This window comes from Micropterus dolomieu, linkage group LG08, assembly GCF_021292245.1.
Source record: "Micropterus dolomieu isolate WLL.071019.BEF.003 ecotype Adirondacks linkage group LG08, ASM2129224v1, whole genome shotgun sequence".
NCBI classification, from domain to species: Eukaryota; Metazoa; Chordata; class Actinopteri; order Centrarchiformes; family Centrarchidae; genus Micropterus; species Micropterus dolomieu.
In genome coordinates, this window is record NC_060157.1 from 1,479,993 (window position 1) to 1,496,265 (window position 16,273).

Consider the following 16,273-nt stretch of genomic DNA (forward strand, 5'->3'; position numbering starts at 1 on the left):
GGATTGTGGGTATTGTAGTGTTTAAAGCCACTCCACTGACCAAACTGAGAATGTTTCCTGCAAGAACGATATAATTTGGTGCCAATTACAGGTCAAATAGAGACAGAGTTTGGGTTATTAGTTAGTTGTGCTGTTTTTCCAGGAAACTTTTCAGGAAACATAAAGTAATTGAAAAGGATTTTGTGAACTAAAGCTCCGCCCACTTCACTCCTCCATCATTTCTTCTGATTTTAGCAACAAACAACTGATCAGATACTTTTTCACCAAGAAGCAGCACAAACAAAGAAACACAGGAAATAAAAATCCTAAAAGACAATGACAAAATACACCTTCTCCTCCTCTCCTCCTCCATCTGTATCCTCTTCTTCTCCCCTCCTCCTCTCATCCTTCTCTCCTCCTCCCCTTTCCTCTTCTCTCCTCCAATGTCCTCTCCTGTTTTCCACTCCTTTCCTCTCCTCCTCTCCTTCTCTCCTCCTCCTCGCCTCCTGTCCTCCTTCTCCCCTCCTCTCCTCTAATCTCCTCTCCTGTTTTCCTCTCCTTTCCTCTGCTCCTCTCCTTCTCTCCTCCTCATCGCCTCCTCTCCTCCTTCTCCCCTTTCCTCTCCTCTCCTCTCCCCTCCTCTCCTCTCCTCTCCTCTAATCTCCTCTCCTGTTTTCCTCCTCCCCTTTCCTCTCCTCTCCTCTCCTCTTACTCCCTCATGTACTCCACAATCTGATCAATCAGCATTTGGGGGTCGTAGTTTAAGACGGCTCTCCTCCGACGCCTACGACCCCCATTATTCAGTTCTTCCATGGCGGCGGTTGCCATGGTATCGATGCGTTTCATCCTCTGCAGCCCGGCAGCAGGGGGGCGGAGCTCCTCCTCCTCTTCCTCCTCCTCCAGCCTCTTCACCCTGAGCAGTGGGGGGTCAACGCTAGGTGACGGGGGAGCCATGTCATCGAGGGAGCGGCGGTTTCTCCTGTGGGCGGAGCTAACGGGTTCACCTGCGGTGTCAGACACGTCCCTCCTCGCTCGGCGACCGGAGATTATCTGGGCGTTGTTAGGGCCGATGCTGGACAGCACCCTGGCAACCAGACGTCTGAGGACGAGAAGATACAGGTAACAAGATACAGGTAACAAGATACAGGTAAGAAGAAACAGGTAAGAAAACACAGGTAACACGACAGAGTTAACAAGTTACAGATAATAAGATACGGGTAACAAGACACAGGTAAAAAAGAAACAGGTAAGAAGACAGAGTTAAAATATAAATATTTAGCAGCTGGATGCTGTCTGTGTGTGAATGTTTGATCACCTCAGAGCGTCCTGGTCGCCGACTCTGTTCAGTCCTGATGAAGCTCGTCCTGCCTGCTGAAGTCTCTCCTGTCTCGCTCTCTCCAGCAGATTCTGAGCCACCTGAGGCTCCATTCTGACAATCACAGGTAGGTTACTATTATTATTATTTACTATTGATAACTTTGATGACTAACTAATATAACTAATATTCTACTGAACATGAAGAGATCGGAGAACAGATTCAATAAAAAGTTCTTAAACTCCAACCCCAGCCACATGTGTGTTACTAGAATCAGGAAGTGGTGTTCACCTGTCCAGCAGGGCCTGAGCCAGCTGAGGCTCCAGAAGGCCCCACCAGGCAGCCGGGGGCCTCCCCATGTTCAGCCCTCTCCCAGTCTCATCATAGTCTGGAGGGGCCGGGCCCTGAAAGTCCCCTGGTGGCGCTTGATCATCCTCCTCATCCTCCTCTTCCTCCACCACCTCCACGTCACCCGGTCCGACCAATCCTGCGCTCTCTGCCTCGTTCAGTAGGCGGAGCAAAGCGGCCAGGTAAGCTGCAGACACATTTTATCGGTTATTTTCTTTTGATCCAAACAACATACTGAGAAAAATATGCTGTAGAAAAATGCCAGACAGAGCTGGTTGTGTGTCAAAAGATTAACCTGATCGCTGTTCCTCTTCTTGCTCCCGCCTCTGGTCCCTCTCCACCAATCGCTGCAGGGCCTGGTCCAAGCCCCGCCCCCTCCAGTCATCTGATTGGTAGTAAAGGTTGTTGACCCCGCCTCCTCCCTGACTGGCGGGATATGACATCATCTGCTCCTCATAAGGCAACAGGTTACGGAGATCTCTGCGCTGGCGTGTGACTACGCCCACTGAGACATCCCGGCCACGCCCGCCGCCGCGAGCAGCAGGTAGAGCCTGAGAGACAGCGAGAGACAGAGAGGTCAGAGGTCAGACAGAAGGTCACTACCTGAGCAGGAACGACAGATTACCTGTTATAACCAGAGAAAGCACCAGAGAAAGGACCTGAAGCACCGCTTCAGGGATTTTGTAGGTTTATCGTCAGCTGTTTGATTAAACAATTATACCAAACAGATGCTAATGATCACCAATTCAACATGTAGGTTTCAAACACAATCATTACCTGAAACAGAAACACCTTGGGGAGGAATTCAACTGGGTGAGGAACAGCCAAACCCGACAGCTCTCCCACGTCTGTTCTCCTGTCTCTTTGTAGTGGTTCCATGGTGTAATGGTTAGTACTCTGGACTTTGAATCCAGTGATCCGAGTTCTAATCTTGGTAGAACCTGATTTTTATCCAAATTCAACTCAACTATGTGTGAATGCCATATTCTGGACATTCACAGACTTTATCTCACCATGTTGTTCTTATTTCAAGACTTTTTCCCTGACCAATTCGATTATTTAAGTTTTCACACAGTCACGATGGCCGAATGGTCTAAGGCACTGCGTTTAGGTTGCAGTCTCCTCTGGAGCCGTGTGTTAGAATCCCATTTCTGATAGCAAGATCTTTCAGCCGAGCAATTACTCGTCATGAGATAGCAGGGAGAACAAGCAAGTTCTTTGTATGTTAGGGCATTAGTGTATGAAGTAGCTGTACAACCCGATCTCATCTCAGGTGTCACATTTACACGGTTTGTACGCGAAACGGCAATTTTGCGTATAAATGATATGACACTGCAGTTTGCTATTGCAACACAAACTAGTTTTGCTATTTTTGTGGGGACGAATGACTGAAAAATGACTTTTAATGATGAATCAGTGATCAAAACAGTTTTTCTGTTACTCGCTGCAGAGTAATCGAACTCTCCTCTGTTTGATGGCGGGCGACTATTGAATTATTTCTACAGGCCGAGGTCTGTCTCTGTCTATGGCTGTCTAACTGCCGGTCTCTCTGTCTTTATCCGACTGTCTGTCTGACACACAAACTAATTATGCTATCTTAGAGGCGACAAATAACTGAAAAATGACTTAAATGTTGAATCAGTGATCATAATAGTTGCTGCTTATTTTTCTGTTAAATGACTAATTGATCAGGTCTAAATAGCAGTGTCTTTTCTATTTTTGTCTTCAGACAGATTGACCTTCTTCCTTTAAGCTGAGCCCCATCGAGACTTGCAGCATTGTTTGAGTCACAAGGACAAAGTCCACTATCGGGTATCTCCTGTCATTCACCCATTTATTCACTTTGACCTGTTGAAAGGACGACAAACCGCCAATTCTGTGGTCAGAGGATGACCCGCTCTACCTGCTGAGACACAGCCGTCCCATCAAAACATGTTACCTCTCAAATTTGTAACCTGGAATGTCAATGGCCTTGGTACTAGGGAAAAATGTACAGAAGTACTGAATCATCTGAGATTACTAGATGCAGATGTATGCCTACTGCAGGAAACTCACCAGTCTGATGCATCCTGTTTAGAATTAGAACAACAACAATTTGAAATTTATTCTGCTCATTACAAACCAATACACAGAGGTCCAAGGAAAATCAGGGAACAAAGAGGTGTAATGATCCTAATAAAGAAAGATATATTTGTCCATAACACCACAATCAAAGATCGTGAAGGAAGGTTTGTTATTATAAATATCTTTATCAATGGTCAGCCAGTAACCATTGGAAATATTTATGGCCCAATCGAAGACGACCCAGCCTTTTTTCATAACTTGTTCTCCTCCTTCTACAAAATCCTCACCTGCCCAATAATACTTGGAGGTGACTTTAATAAAGTTATTGATTCATCAATCGACAAACAACCTAAGGACCAGGCGTGCCACAGAAACACTAAAAATGGATATGAGCGAGTTTGGACTCTGTTATATTTGGCAATTTAAACACCCAACTGCTAGAGAATACTCATTCTGGTCACTGCATCACAACTCAGGTTCACGAATTGACTTCTTAATCAGCAACTCAATAACATCAGCTATCTCAGACACACTTATTCACCCCATTCAAATCAGTGATCATGCTCCTGTGTCACTAATATGGAATAGTGAAGGCCAACACCAACCCAACACTGGATGGCAGTTTAACAAATCCCTACTAGAAGACCCTGAATTTATATTAAAAGAGATTTGCTGTCCTTCCTGGAAATAAATGATTCTCCAAAGTCATCAGCTCCCTGGGAGATGGGTAAGGCAGTACTAAGAGAACAAATTATATACTTTTTTGACCAAAAAAAAAAAAGACAGAAAAGGAACAAGAAGCCATTTTGGAACAGAATACTGAAGAATTGGATAACAGTAACTCTAGTAACCCATCGGAAGAAAATCAAAATTATGTAAGAAAATACAAATCCCAAATGGAAAATCTAATTAAACGAAATCAAGAAAAAACAATGATCACAGTTATCCAAAACCTGTATTTAGAAAATGGCAGAAAAGAAGAAGGCATCCCTTCATTTCTGAACAGTATTAACCTTCCACATCTTACCAATGAACAAACAAAAACACTTGATTCACCGTTAACATCAACAGAACTCGACAGTGCCCTTCGTCACATGCCAAACGATGAAGTGCCAGGACCTGATGGTCTCCCTGCTGAGTTTTACAAACACTTTGGCCATCCTAGCACCGCTTTTTCACAAACTGACATCTGAAATACAAGATAAGTCCCATTTCACTCAACACAGGCATAAAAATCATAAGTAAGGCTCTAGCTCGCAGATTGAAACTGTGATTCCTTCCATAATCCACCAAGATCAAACTGCTTTTATTAAAGGTAGACACCCATGCAATAACACACACAGACTGTTCAATTTCATGCATTATTCCTCTCTCCAGCAAACAAAAACCAGAGCCGTAAAATAAGAGAGTTACGACATGCTTTGATCCCACCGCTACACGCCCACGTGTTCAGCTCTCCAAAGTTCCAAACAACTCAACCAGTTGGGACACCAGCAGCTACATTTGCAGCAATTATCGGTAAATATTAACAAAATAGGACACTGATTACTGAGTTGATACTTACATTATATACATATAATAATAATTTCTGGGGAGTGGCGGAGACACAGATTAAATCAGTTTTTGTGTTTAATTTTGGAAGGAAAAGGGGCTGTTCCCATAACGTAACGTTACACATCTACAGCTGCAATTTTGGGTAAATATTAATGCATAATGTGCATTGATTACGATGTTGACTACACTTCTAGTTAGTGTATTCTATCCTGGGAGTGATGGACAGACAGCATTAACAGTGTGGTCTGTTGAAATGTAACGAGACGGTCACTGAGTGAATTAACTACATTCCTAAATACGATCCATAACATTACTGTTAACAGTTTCAGTATGGCTAATGTACCCTTTCATCCTTCCCCAAACATAGCCTACATAACTATTCATCAGATCACAAACACATTTAGACTGATCAGTCCACACCACCTGCTGCCTGGGAGAGACCTTGCTGATGCAGTAGCTCTACCTTGTGTCTGGCTGCTGTGCTTACTCTTGCCATGGTGTATGACCCTGACAGTAAACTGTCTTCTCCAACCTCACCTTGTAAACTGAGTTAGGCTGTTTCACTCAATCATTCTGTTTCAACCTACATATTGAATTTATGATCATTAGCATCTGTTTTGTTTAATTGTTTAATCAAACACCTGATGATATGCCTTATAAACTTACACACAGACACATCTTGCGTTAATGTTCATGTTACTGTATACTGTGCCTTCTGACAAATTGTTTTTTGATGCTTTGGAAACACTGTTCTTGAAAACTTCATGCCAATAAAGCCCTTTAAATTAAATTTTGGAGGGAAGGAGGGCTGCTTCCATAAGGTATAATACATTTACTATATATATATATTCTTCTCATAATTCTATTGTCATAATTACTGACAGTCTAATGTTATGTTAAGACACATTCACATAAACATGCACAACAATCAATGAATGCCAGAAACTGTTTAAGTCAAGAAAGAAGGTTTGGTACACAGTGCAAAATATACAAGGCAACCAATTGCATTCAACAATACATTTTATTACATATATTACATCAAGGGAAGATAGGTAAGTTTTCTTTGAATGTGCTGTCTTCAAAGAAACTCTTTTGACTTCCTACAGGGAGAAAAAGAGGTCAGAATGCAGGCCAGAAAAGGAATTTGTGTTTACAATGTTCAATGTTTCACCACCGACATGGGCCGTCCTAATCATCCAATATAGAAGGACTTTAGGTTAGATCACAGTCTAACATCTGTCCCATATCCCACAAGACCACACAGGAGGAGGAGGACCATTGCATTTTACTGGAAAAGCTACGCAATATTGATTTTTCTGACCATACTGTTGACTGGTTTACAAACTATTTGGCAGTAAGAACTCAGTTTGTTTATTTTGACAATCTCAAATCAGCAACACTGATGTGGTGTACCGCAAGGATCAGTCTTGGTTCCAATTTTATTTACTATTTATATTAATAACTTTGGTCAAGACATCCCACAGGCTCATTTCCATTTTTATGCTGATGATACCATTATTTATTGTAAGCCTGCTACTTTACATCAAGCTTTTTCTTATTTACAGTCTGCTTTTAACATAGTTCAGGTACAACTGTATCAACTTAAGCTACTTTTGAATGTTGAGAAAACTAAGATTATGCTTTTTTCAAAATCTAAGAAGTCTCTGGACAGTCTTCCAAGAATTTTTATTAAACATGTTGAGGAGTCCAATTGTACAAATATTTCGGTATATTAATTGATGATCAGCTCTCTTTTTAATTACACATTGATAAATTGATACAAAAGCTTAAACTAAAAATAGGATTTTATTTTAGAAACAAAGCCTGTTTTACTTAGGATAAAACCAGGAGGAGATTGGTTACAACAAATCTAATAACCAACGATAAACTATGTATGCTAACTAACTAATAACTTTACATTTGAGGTAAATGTCGGCAAACTCACATATTGGTATGGTAATGTTAGCTGGTTACTCACGTTAACGTTAGCTAGCTGCAATTATAATCTAACAGTTAACATTTTCCAATAAACTTTGATTAAAGTTAGCTACATAAACTACCACAATTGACAAGATTCATGAGAGGACAGCTAATGAGTTAAAATGCAATTTCATCAACTTACCAGGCAGCGTACTTCAGAAACACTGAAATGAACAGGGTTCAGCGCTGGAACTATTCAGTGTTAGGAATGGCTGCACCATGACGCACGTCACTTCCGCATTCCACAGTTCCAACAAAAGTAAAGGGGAGAGTCGTAAGTCTCTTATTTAACGGCTCAGACAAAACCCATCAGAGTCTCCCTTGATGCAGAAAAACCTTTTGATAAGGTAAGCGTTTATTAATTGGGTTACGACTCTACACTTGTCCTTCTTAACTAACAGCTAACTAACAGCCAAACATATCAAAGTTTCTCACTACTCAGGGGGACCAGGCAAGGATTCACACTCTCCCCACCTCTGTTCAACATCTTTATTGAGTCTTTAGCAGCAGCCATTCGCCTGAACGCACACATCATAAGATCAGTCTCTACGCAGATGACATCTTGCTGTATCTGCAAAACCTTCCCTCGTCATTAGAAGAAACCATGAGGCTCATTGAATCATTCTCCAAAATTTCCAATTACTCTATAAACAGGACCAAGTCCACCTATCCTCCCACTAGGGATCAACAGCTGGGGCTCAGAAGACCTATACCACTATGCACTGTTCACATGATATATTTAGGGATCAAGATTTCCCCCAAGCTGTCAAAAATAGTCCGGCTCAACTTCACCCCACTGTTCATCACTAAATATTATTGGGAAAACGAAAAACCTGAAATCAAATGAGCAACCCTACAAAATCCTAAACACCAAGGAGGCTTAGGGGCCCCACACTTTTTCCACTACTTCTTGGCTAACCAACTCAAATTTGTTCTTGAGTGGAGGCATCACAATCAGTCGGACAGCACATGGATAGATATATATATTAAAAAAACACTTTGTGACTCTGTTTCAGACTTACCATGTCTTAGCAAGTCCATCAAACACCACCCTTGTTTCAAAGCATTAACAATAAAATCGACTCTGACAGCCTGGTGGAAATCCCATGAAATCATGGAAACCATTCCTGCACCATCACACTGCAGTCCCGTTTGGAACAACCCTAACTTCAGTAATAGCACGTGGGTTTCTTTATCCTACCTAGTTGAGAAAAATGGAATTGAGAGGAATGATTGCTATGAATATCTTCTGATTAAAATCTTACATTGAAGAAAAATTAAAATTTTTTCACCCTAAATTGTCCTCCCTAAATGTCAGATATTAATAGCATCACTACTACAAATTAAATCACATCCAAAATATTTAGAATTTGATCTGTTGACTTCAGGAGGCGATGCAGTGAGGACGTGTTCCTCAATTTTATTTATTGTTATCTTGTGTAAAACCTGAGGACAGTGTCGGCTGAAGATGACTGCAGCTTTCAGCTAATACAGTTACACTAAGCCTGAGTTTGTGTGTGTGTGTGTGTGTGTGTGTTAGGCTGTCAGTGTCCAGGGAGACATGTTGTTTCCATGGCAGCAAACGAGCTGTTCTGTCCCTGTCTTCAGTAATTTGATTCGTCCTGAGAGAGAGAAGTGAATCCTGTTACAGTCTGAACAGTCTGACCAGTTAATGAGCAGTCTGAACAGTTAATAAGCAGCCTGAACAGTCTTAGCAGTAAGTCAGCAGTCTGAATAGTTAATCAGCAGTCTGAACAGTCTGAACAGTCTGAACAGTAAGTCAGCAGTCTGAAAAGTTAATCAGAAGTCTGAACAGTCTAAACAGTGAGTCAGCAGTCTGAACAGTTAATCAGCAGTCTGAACAGACTAAACAGTGAGTCAGCAGTCTGAAAAGTTAATCAGCAATCTGAACAGTATGAACAGTATGAACAGTTAATCAGCAGTCTGAACAGTATGAACAGTCTGAACAGTCTGAACAGTCTGAACAGTCTGAACAGTTAATCAGCAGTCTGAACAGTGAGTCAGCAGTCTGAACAGTCTGAGCAGTCTGAGCAGTTTATCATCGGTCTGAACAGTTAATTAGCAGTCTGAACAGCCTAAACAGTCTGAGCAGTGTGAACAGTTAATCAGTAGTCTGAACAGTGAGTCAGCAGTCTGAACTGTCTTAACAGTAAGTCAGCAGTCTGAACAGTCTAAACAGTGAGTCAGCAGTCTGAACAGTCTTAACAGTGAGTCAGCAGTCTGAACAGTCTAAACAGTGAGTCAGCAGTCTGAACAGTTAATCAGCAGTCTGAACAGACTAAACAGTGAGTCAGCAGTCTGAACAGTCTGAACAGTCTGAAAAGTTAATCAGCAGTCTGAACAGACTAAACAGTGAGTCAGCAGTCTGAACAGTCTGAAAAGTTAATCAGCAGTCTGAACAGACTAAACAGTGAGTCAGAAGTCTGAACAGTCTGAACAGTTAATCAGCAGTCTGAACAGTCTGAACAGTTAATCAGCAGTCTGAACAGACTAAACAGTGAGTCAGCAGTCTGAACAGTCTGAAAAGTTAATCAGCAGTCTGAACAGACTAAACAGTGAGTCAGAAGTCTGAACAGTCTGAACAGTTAATCAGCAGTCTGAACAGACTAAACAGTGAGTCAGCAGTCTGAACAGTCTGAAAAGTTAATCAGCAATCTGAACAGTTTGAACAGTCTGAACAGTTAATCAGCAGTCTGAACAGTTAATCAGCAGTCTGAACAGACTAAACAGTGAGTCAGCAGTCTGAACAGTCTGAAAAGTTAATCAGCAGTCTGAACAGACTAAACAGTGAGTCAGCAGTCTGAACAGTCTGAAAAGTTAATCAGCAATCTGAACAGTTTGAAGAGTCTGAACAGTTAATCAGCAGTCTGAACAGTTTAATCAGCAGTCTGAACAGTGTAAGTTGCTTTGGATAATAACATCAGCACGATGTAAATGTAAATGTTAATGGTTATTCAGCAGTCTGAACAGTGAGTCAACAATCTGAACGGTGAATCGGCAGTCGCCCCACATAATGTGCCCAAAGCTCTGTGTGGATGTGTTTTGTACCATATACAGTTTTTGGCAAAGGAGGGATGGACGGCTCTTAGAAGTTATGTTTACTGAAGATAAGGAGCTTGACTGAGAGCGTGTGAGGAGGGTGGTGAGTGGATTGTGGCATCATGAGCAGCCGGAGGAACCAGATTATCTGTCTCGTGTTACTGCTATCAGGATAAAGTGACAATTTCAGTAAATTTGCCAAGAAAGGATTTTGTTCTTCAGTTACCTGCTGAACCTTTAAGAGAAAACAATTTACAAAACACATTCAGCCACACATGTATCAAACAGAAACTCACTCTCTAGATTAACCTAGATGATAGCAACAGAAGAGCCAGAATATAAAAATGTATGCTTTTTATATGTAAACAGAATATGATGATGAAGATGATGAATAAGATGATACAGCCCTATAGTCAACATCTAACCGCCAGACTTTGAACTGCAAACTGATTATGTTTCTTATCATCTGTGCTGTGATCATATTAAAGAGAACATGTTTGAGTTTCAGGGTCACTCTGGTGGAAAGTAACGCAGCTTTAATTTCCTGCTGAAGTGTTTTTGTGTTTGTCAGAGAGCAACAGAAACAGCAGCTGCTCAGACAGCGTGTGATTTATGACTGTAATATCTCACAGACTGCACCAGTACAGATTAATGATGCTGAGTGTTCAGAAGGACGAGGTTTGTATCTGTGATTCTGTGTGATGATGAGAAAGAGGAAGAGCCTCACTCTGAGGATTCAGTTTATTTTCTGCAGAAATTAGAGCTGGCTATGGATAGAAATGTTGCCATACTAGTGCCAATACGATACCTTATTGAACAAACTGAGCTAAAATTGTCAAATGTTGTCTGAAAACGAGCAGCCATACAAGAACCGAGAAAAAAATCTTCAGTCTGAAACTGAAGAAATTGTGATTTAAATCAGAAGCTATCTGATCAAAAATAAAGTAAATAAATAAAAAGTCACCAACATAATAAGTCTGACCAGGTATTTGGTGTCAGCTTTCAGTAGTCTCCAGTTTAACACATCGTTCTGCAGCAACAACTAAAGTGCAGGATCTCAAAGAATTACATGTTCTCTGTTTGCAGTCCTGGACCATGGCTTAGCTTCACTGAAAAAGAGAACGACACAGCAGAATGCAACAGCTGCAGAAAGGAGGTTTGGTGCGAGGGAGGAAGCAGCTCCAATATGACGAAGCATTTCCTTCAACACGGCATGAATCTGAAGGAACGCTTCACCCAGTTCAACGTGTCGCGCTCTCCCAGCTACAATGACGCCCAAGATACAGCTAACTCTAACAGTGGCAACGTCTCAGGTACAAAACACAGGTGAGCTGACGCTCACCTTTTATACTGAAGAGAAACCAATGGTGTCTACAAATGGTTCAACATATATTTATCTTAGAAACAAGTCCCCAGAGACTCCTTTAACTTTAGAGATAAGAAGGGGAAGATGAGCAAGGACGAAGAGGAAGAAGGTCACAGAGTGCTGACAGGATCTGTGGTGAAGGAACCAGTAAAATGTATCTGCTAAATGTTCACTAACAATGTTGTTTCACCTGTTTCTCCTACAATGTCTGTTCCTCTGGTTGTGTTCGATGCCTCACAGCTCAGGTTCAGGAAAGATGCAGGACAGCACCAGTATTAATCAGAAACATAATCGCGCTCCAATGATTAAAGCCTGGATTTTAATCCCTTCATGTGTGTCCTTTCTGACTCCAGGTTATACTAACTTTGACCTCAACACACAGACTAAAATTATGTGTTACAGCAGCTGAAATCAACAGTTGCTTAAACTTTCACAGTCATTGTTAATTATGTTTAAAGAGGTCATTTTCTGACCTTTTCCCTCTCCTTTATTGTGTTATATTTTTGTGCATGTAATAGGTTTGCAAAGTAAAAAAGCCCAAAATCCACCCCACAGGAAGTTCCCATCTACCACAGAAAACACTGCTCCTGAACTGCCTGAAAACAGCTTGATTGTATTACAGCCTTCATTTCCGTAACCTATTTGTGTCTCTTTGTAACCTTCTCTGCTTCTGATAGGCTAGTAGTCACCAACACAAGGTACTGCACATGTGCAGCTCCCAACAAAGATCAAATAGAAGTGAAATGTGCATTATGACAAAAATATGTTGTTTTTAGAAAAAAAATTGAAGAAAAATATGTTGTTTTTAGAACATTAAACCATGTAAACCTGTTCTGGTACAACCCCTGTGTGTTTTTGACCCCACATGTCCTCACCGTGTCTGAAACGCAAAGTGGTCCTCACAAAGACAGATGAACAAGATTACAAACGCACACACACGCACACACAGCAGCCGTCAGGAGACCTACTGTAATTGGTGTAATATGAGGCCCTGTTGCTGTGGGTTACCGTCTCCTGTCGCTATGGTGACAGGAGCTGAGACGTAATGTTCCTGCGGTCGCACACACACACTCACACCTGAACATCCCCCACTCTCTGTTTCTCTCTGCACTGATCAACCTGATCAATACCTAATACGTCAAATGGAAACCAGAGCTGTGATAAAAGCAGGTAAACATCAGAACAAACATACACCCACACGTCCTGTGATAAAGAATAAACAGCAGCGACATCATTCTGCATCAGTATCAGGTTACCGTCATGACGCAGCATCATGACCATAAATCAGTACATACAACACACACACATGTACACTTCCTCTCTCTCTCTCTCTCTGCATGTGTCGTCGGTGGGACTTGTCCTTACCTGAGCGGCGTGGATCAGAGCGGTGCTGAGCAGCAGGAGGCTGAGATACGCCATGCTACTGACTGAACACACACTGACTATCTACACCACTCATCTGGCAACAGGGGGAGGGAGAGAGGTGCTACAGTGATGAGGAGTGAGGGAGGTGGGGGAGGAGTGATGACTCAGGCGAGGAGACGAGAGGTATGGAGTAGATAAGGAAAGGGCGGGAGGAGGAAAAATTATGTGTTGACTGTGAAGGAGGGGAGGAGAGAGGGAGGAGCCATGAGAAGGAGGAGACGAGGAGAGAAGGGAGGATGAAAAGAGGAGAGGAAGTAGCAGGGAGAGAGGAGAGGATGGGGGAGGTGGGAGGAAGGTGGAAAAGGAAAAGAAAGGTGGAGGAGAAGAAGGGATCAGTCATTTTGTTTGTTCATTCAGTAATCCATTTATTCACTCATTCATTTATTCAGTCTTTAATTTCATAATCTCATGTGTGAGGCGTTCATTCATTTAGTCATTTGTTTATTCTTGCATCTATTCATCCATAAATCTGTTGTTAATTAATTTATTCTTGCTTTCATGCATCCATAAATCTATCATTCTTTCATTCATTCATTTATTTATTTTTTCATTTATTCTTGCTTTCTTTCATCCATAGCTCAGTCAGTCATTCATTTATTCATTCATTTGTCCATAGATCTGTCATTTATTCATTAATTCATTCTTGCATTCATTCGTCCATAGATCTGTCAGCAATTCATTCATTTAATATTGCTTTCATTCGTCCATAGATCTGTCATTCATTCATTCATTTGTTCATTCACTCTGAATGAACAGAGTCAGAGACTGGCTGAGACGAGTTTGTAGTTTATTGAAACTTTACACTGAATAAACACTGCGGGGGGGGGGGGGGGGGGGGGGGGCGTCTCCATAGCAACAAGTCACACACACCATCATCATCATCACTGTTAACACAGTCGCCATGGTTACTGATGCTGAATAGAACATCATCACACAGGAAGTTACATCACAGAGGCAGAAAGTCACGAAGAAGAACGACAAGAAGAAGAACGACAGAGAGGAGGAGGAGGAAGACAGGAAGTGAAGATAAAAACAACAGAAGAAGAAAGTGAGCAAAGAGAAGAGGAGGTAAAGAAAAAAGAGAGTGATGAAGAGGAGGAGGGAAAAAAAGAGAGAGCCTGATAGAGAGATGTAGAAGTAGAACGGACAGGTAATGAGAGTGAACACTCACTCACTCACACACACACTCACACCTGTACAGGAGAACAGGAAGTAGAATCACACTGATCATCAGTCACTGTACAACACAAGCAGGAAACACATCACCATGCGGAGGAAGATACCGACGCCAAAAACAGCTTCACTTTCCCCCCCAAAAAACAAAGACAAAACAAAGAAGCATAAATTTTTTTTCTTATCATTTTTCAGACCCAGAAGACTTTTACAAAAAAAACAGCTCATGGCTGCAGCTGATTGGTCGAGAGCCGAGGAGAAGACAAATAAAAAAACACTGACAGAAACGTCCGTCTGAAGATTTAAACTGAAGCTTCCTCAGGCGTCCATTTTGTTTCTCACTTGTTCAGTGTCGTGGTGTTCATGTTGGCTGCTTTCTGTAAGGTGCCGCGTCACGCCCAGCGAACACAGGAGGCGTGTTGTTCAGACATGCTAACGTAACATTTGTCATTTTGATTTAAAGACGTGTTGATTGAGGAACTAACACTCGCTAACCACTGTAATTGTAATTAACATTTACATCTTCATTTAGCTTTGTTTAAAAAATGTAAATAAAGAATAGACTGCAGAACTTCCAGAAGCAGTGTGAGGGAGACGCTAATATAATTTATACCGTCAGGAAGGACGCCGTTAACACAGGCTAGCTAGCTAACATGATCAGCATGGTAACTGAAGTGGAGTCATCTTAAAATGTTGTTTCATTAAACTATCTGACCTCGGAGGGAAACAACCTTTAAGAGATTTCTGACTACACCAAAACCAAAGACATCACAATCTGTCCTTGTTCAGTGATGCAGCATTTTCACTGTCTCTCTGAATTTAGGAGAGCACAGTTGACGGCCAACCAGCGACAAAATGGACAACCCATTCTCATCCCAACTTGTCACATATGGGCGCTTGGTCAAGCCCTTGGTGTTGCTTTTTAACGCTCTGGGTACCCATTAGAGTTGTGTTTTGGGCATGTAGGGCTCCGCGGTCAAGTTAGCAGTCATGAATATGCAAAGTCAGGTTAGACTTTCAAAACAAAACTAGTGGTTAACTTTGTGAACCGTTTCAATTTGGTTAAATTTAGGCACCAAAACTGCTTGGTTAGGTTTACGACCCAAAACCGCTTGGTTAGGTTTAGGCACCAAAACCACGTGGTCAGGTTTAGTTGCCAAAACTACTTGGTTGGGTTTATGCCCCAAAAACGTTTGGTTAGGTTTAGGCACCAAAACAACTTGATCAGGTTTAGTTACCAAAACCACTTGGTTGGGTTTAGTTACCAAAACCACTTGGTCAGGTTTAGTTACCAAAACCACTTGGTTGGGTTTACGCCCCAAAACCACTTGATGTGGTTTAAGCGGCTTCCCATATTTCGTTGAAATGTGATGCTAATGGCAGCCATGTGCGTTGGTACCTTGGTACCAGACACCGAAGGACATGACAAAGGGTAGGTATTTGACGTCCTGGGAATGAGAACGGGCTGAACTGGGTTTGGTTGGCAGTGACGGTTGAGACGGACGTTTGTGCAGCGAGCGTTCTGATCTGAGAGGAGCAGCAGGAACAAACCCGAAGCTCATGCCGAGCCCAGTAATCAAACACACAGACAGTGAAAACTGCAACAACGAGGAGCCACTTTGGATCCAGCCTTTCACCCGGCGTCACCATGAAGCTGGAGTCCGGACTGGGTTTACTGCGTCTCCAGAATGACATCACTTCCTGTGTTGATATTTACATGCAGCAAGACAAACAGCAAACAGCTGGGAGGTGATGCTGGCGCACGCAGGGTTGTTGTTGGTTTGGATCCAGTTTGATCTGGTTTTCGTTTGGCTGTTTGGGTCTGATTTGTGAACCCAGTCTAAACTGCTTCATGATTGGCCGATATGAATCTGGTCTGTTGGTCTTGGGGAGAAGGGCATACGACAGGGAGCAGGGCGGATCATTGGGTTCAATAGGAAACATGAATAAACAGTTCAGTCTATATTATATATCTGTTCAAAGTGATATCTATACAACACAAACATACA

General features: G+C 42.0%; 1 protein-coding gene across 1 annotated transcript; it reads right to left on the reverse strand.

The window, feature by feature from the left end:
• Window positions 1–626: 626 nt before the first annotated feature.
• LOC123975388 lies at window positions 627–13,103 on the reverse strand. Its single transcript, XM_046056843.1, has 5 exons — window positions 13,032–13,103; window positions 1,938–2,193; window positions 1,586–1,829; window positions 1,295–1,408; window positions 627–1,078 (listed from the first exon to the last, which is right to left on the reverse strand). The coding sequence occupies exons 1-5, from the start codon at window positions 13,083–13,085 to the stop codon at window positions 688–690; spliced, it is 1,059 nt and encodes a 352-aa protein (XP_045912799.1). The 5' UTR covers window positions 13,086–13,103; the 3' UTR covers window positions 627–687.
• Between the last annotated feature and the right edge of the window lie 3,170 nt (window positions 13,104–16,273).

Bases quoted from the DNA above. Each gene is read 5' to 3' on its own strand.
- LOC123975388 (XM_046056843.1), bottom strand. From the start codon at position 13,085: ATGGCGTATCTCAGCCTCCTGCTGCTCAGCACCGCTCTGATCCACGCC. The intron at 2,194-13,031 runs GTAAGGACAAGT...GCTGTCTCTCAG, and splicing joins CTCTGATCCACGCCGCTCAG to GCTCTACCTGCTGCTCGCGG. The intron at 1,830-1,937 runs GTTAATCTTTTG...ATGTGTCTGCAG, and splicing joins AGAAGAGGAACAGCGATCAG to CTTACCTGGCCGCTTTGCTC.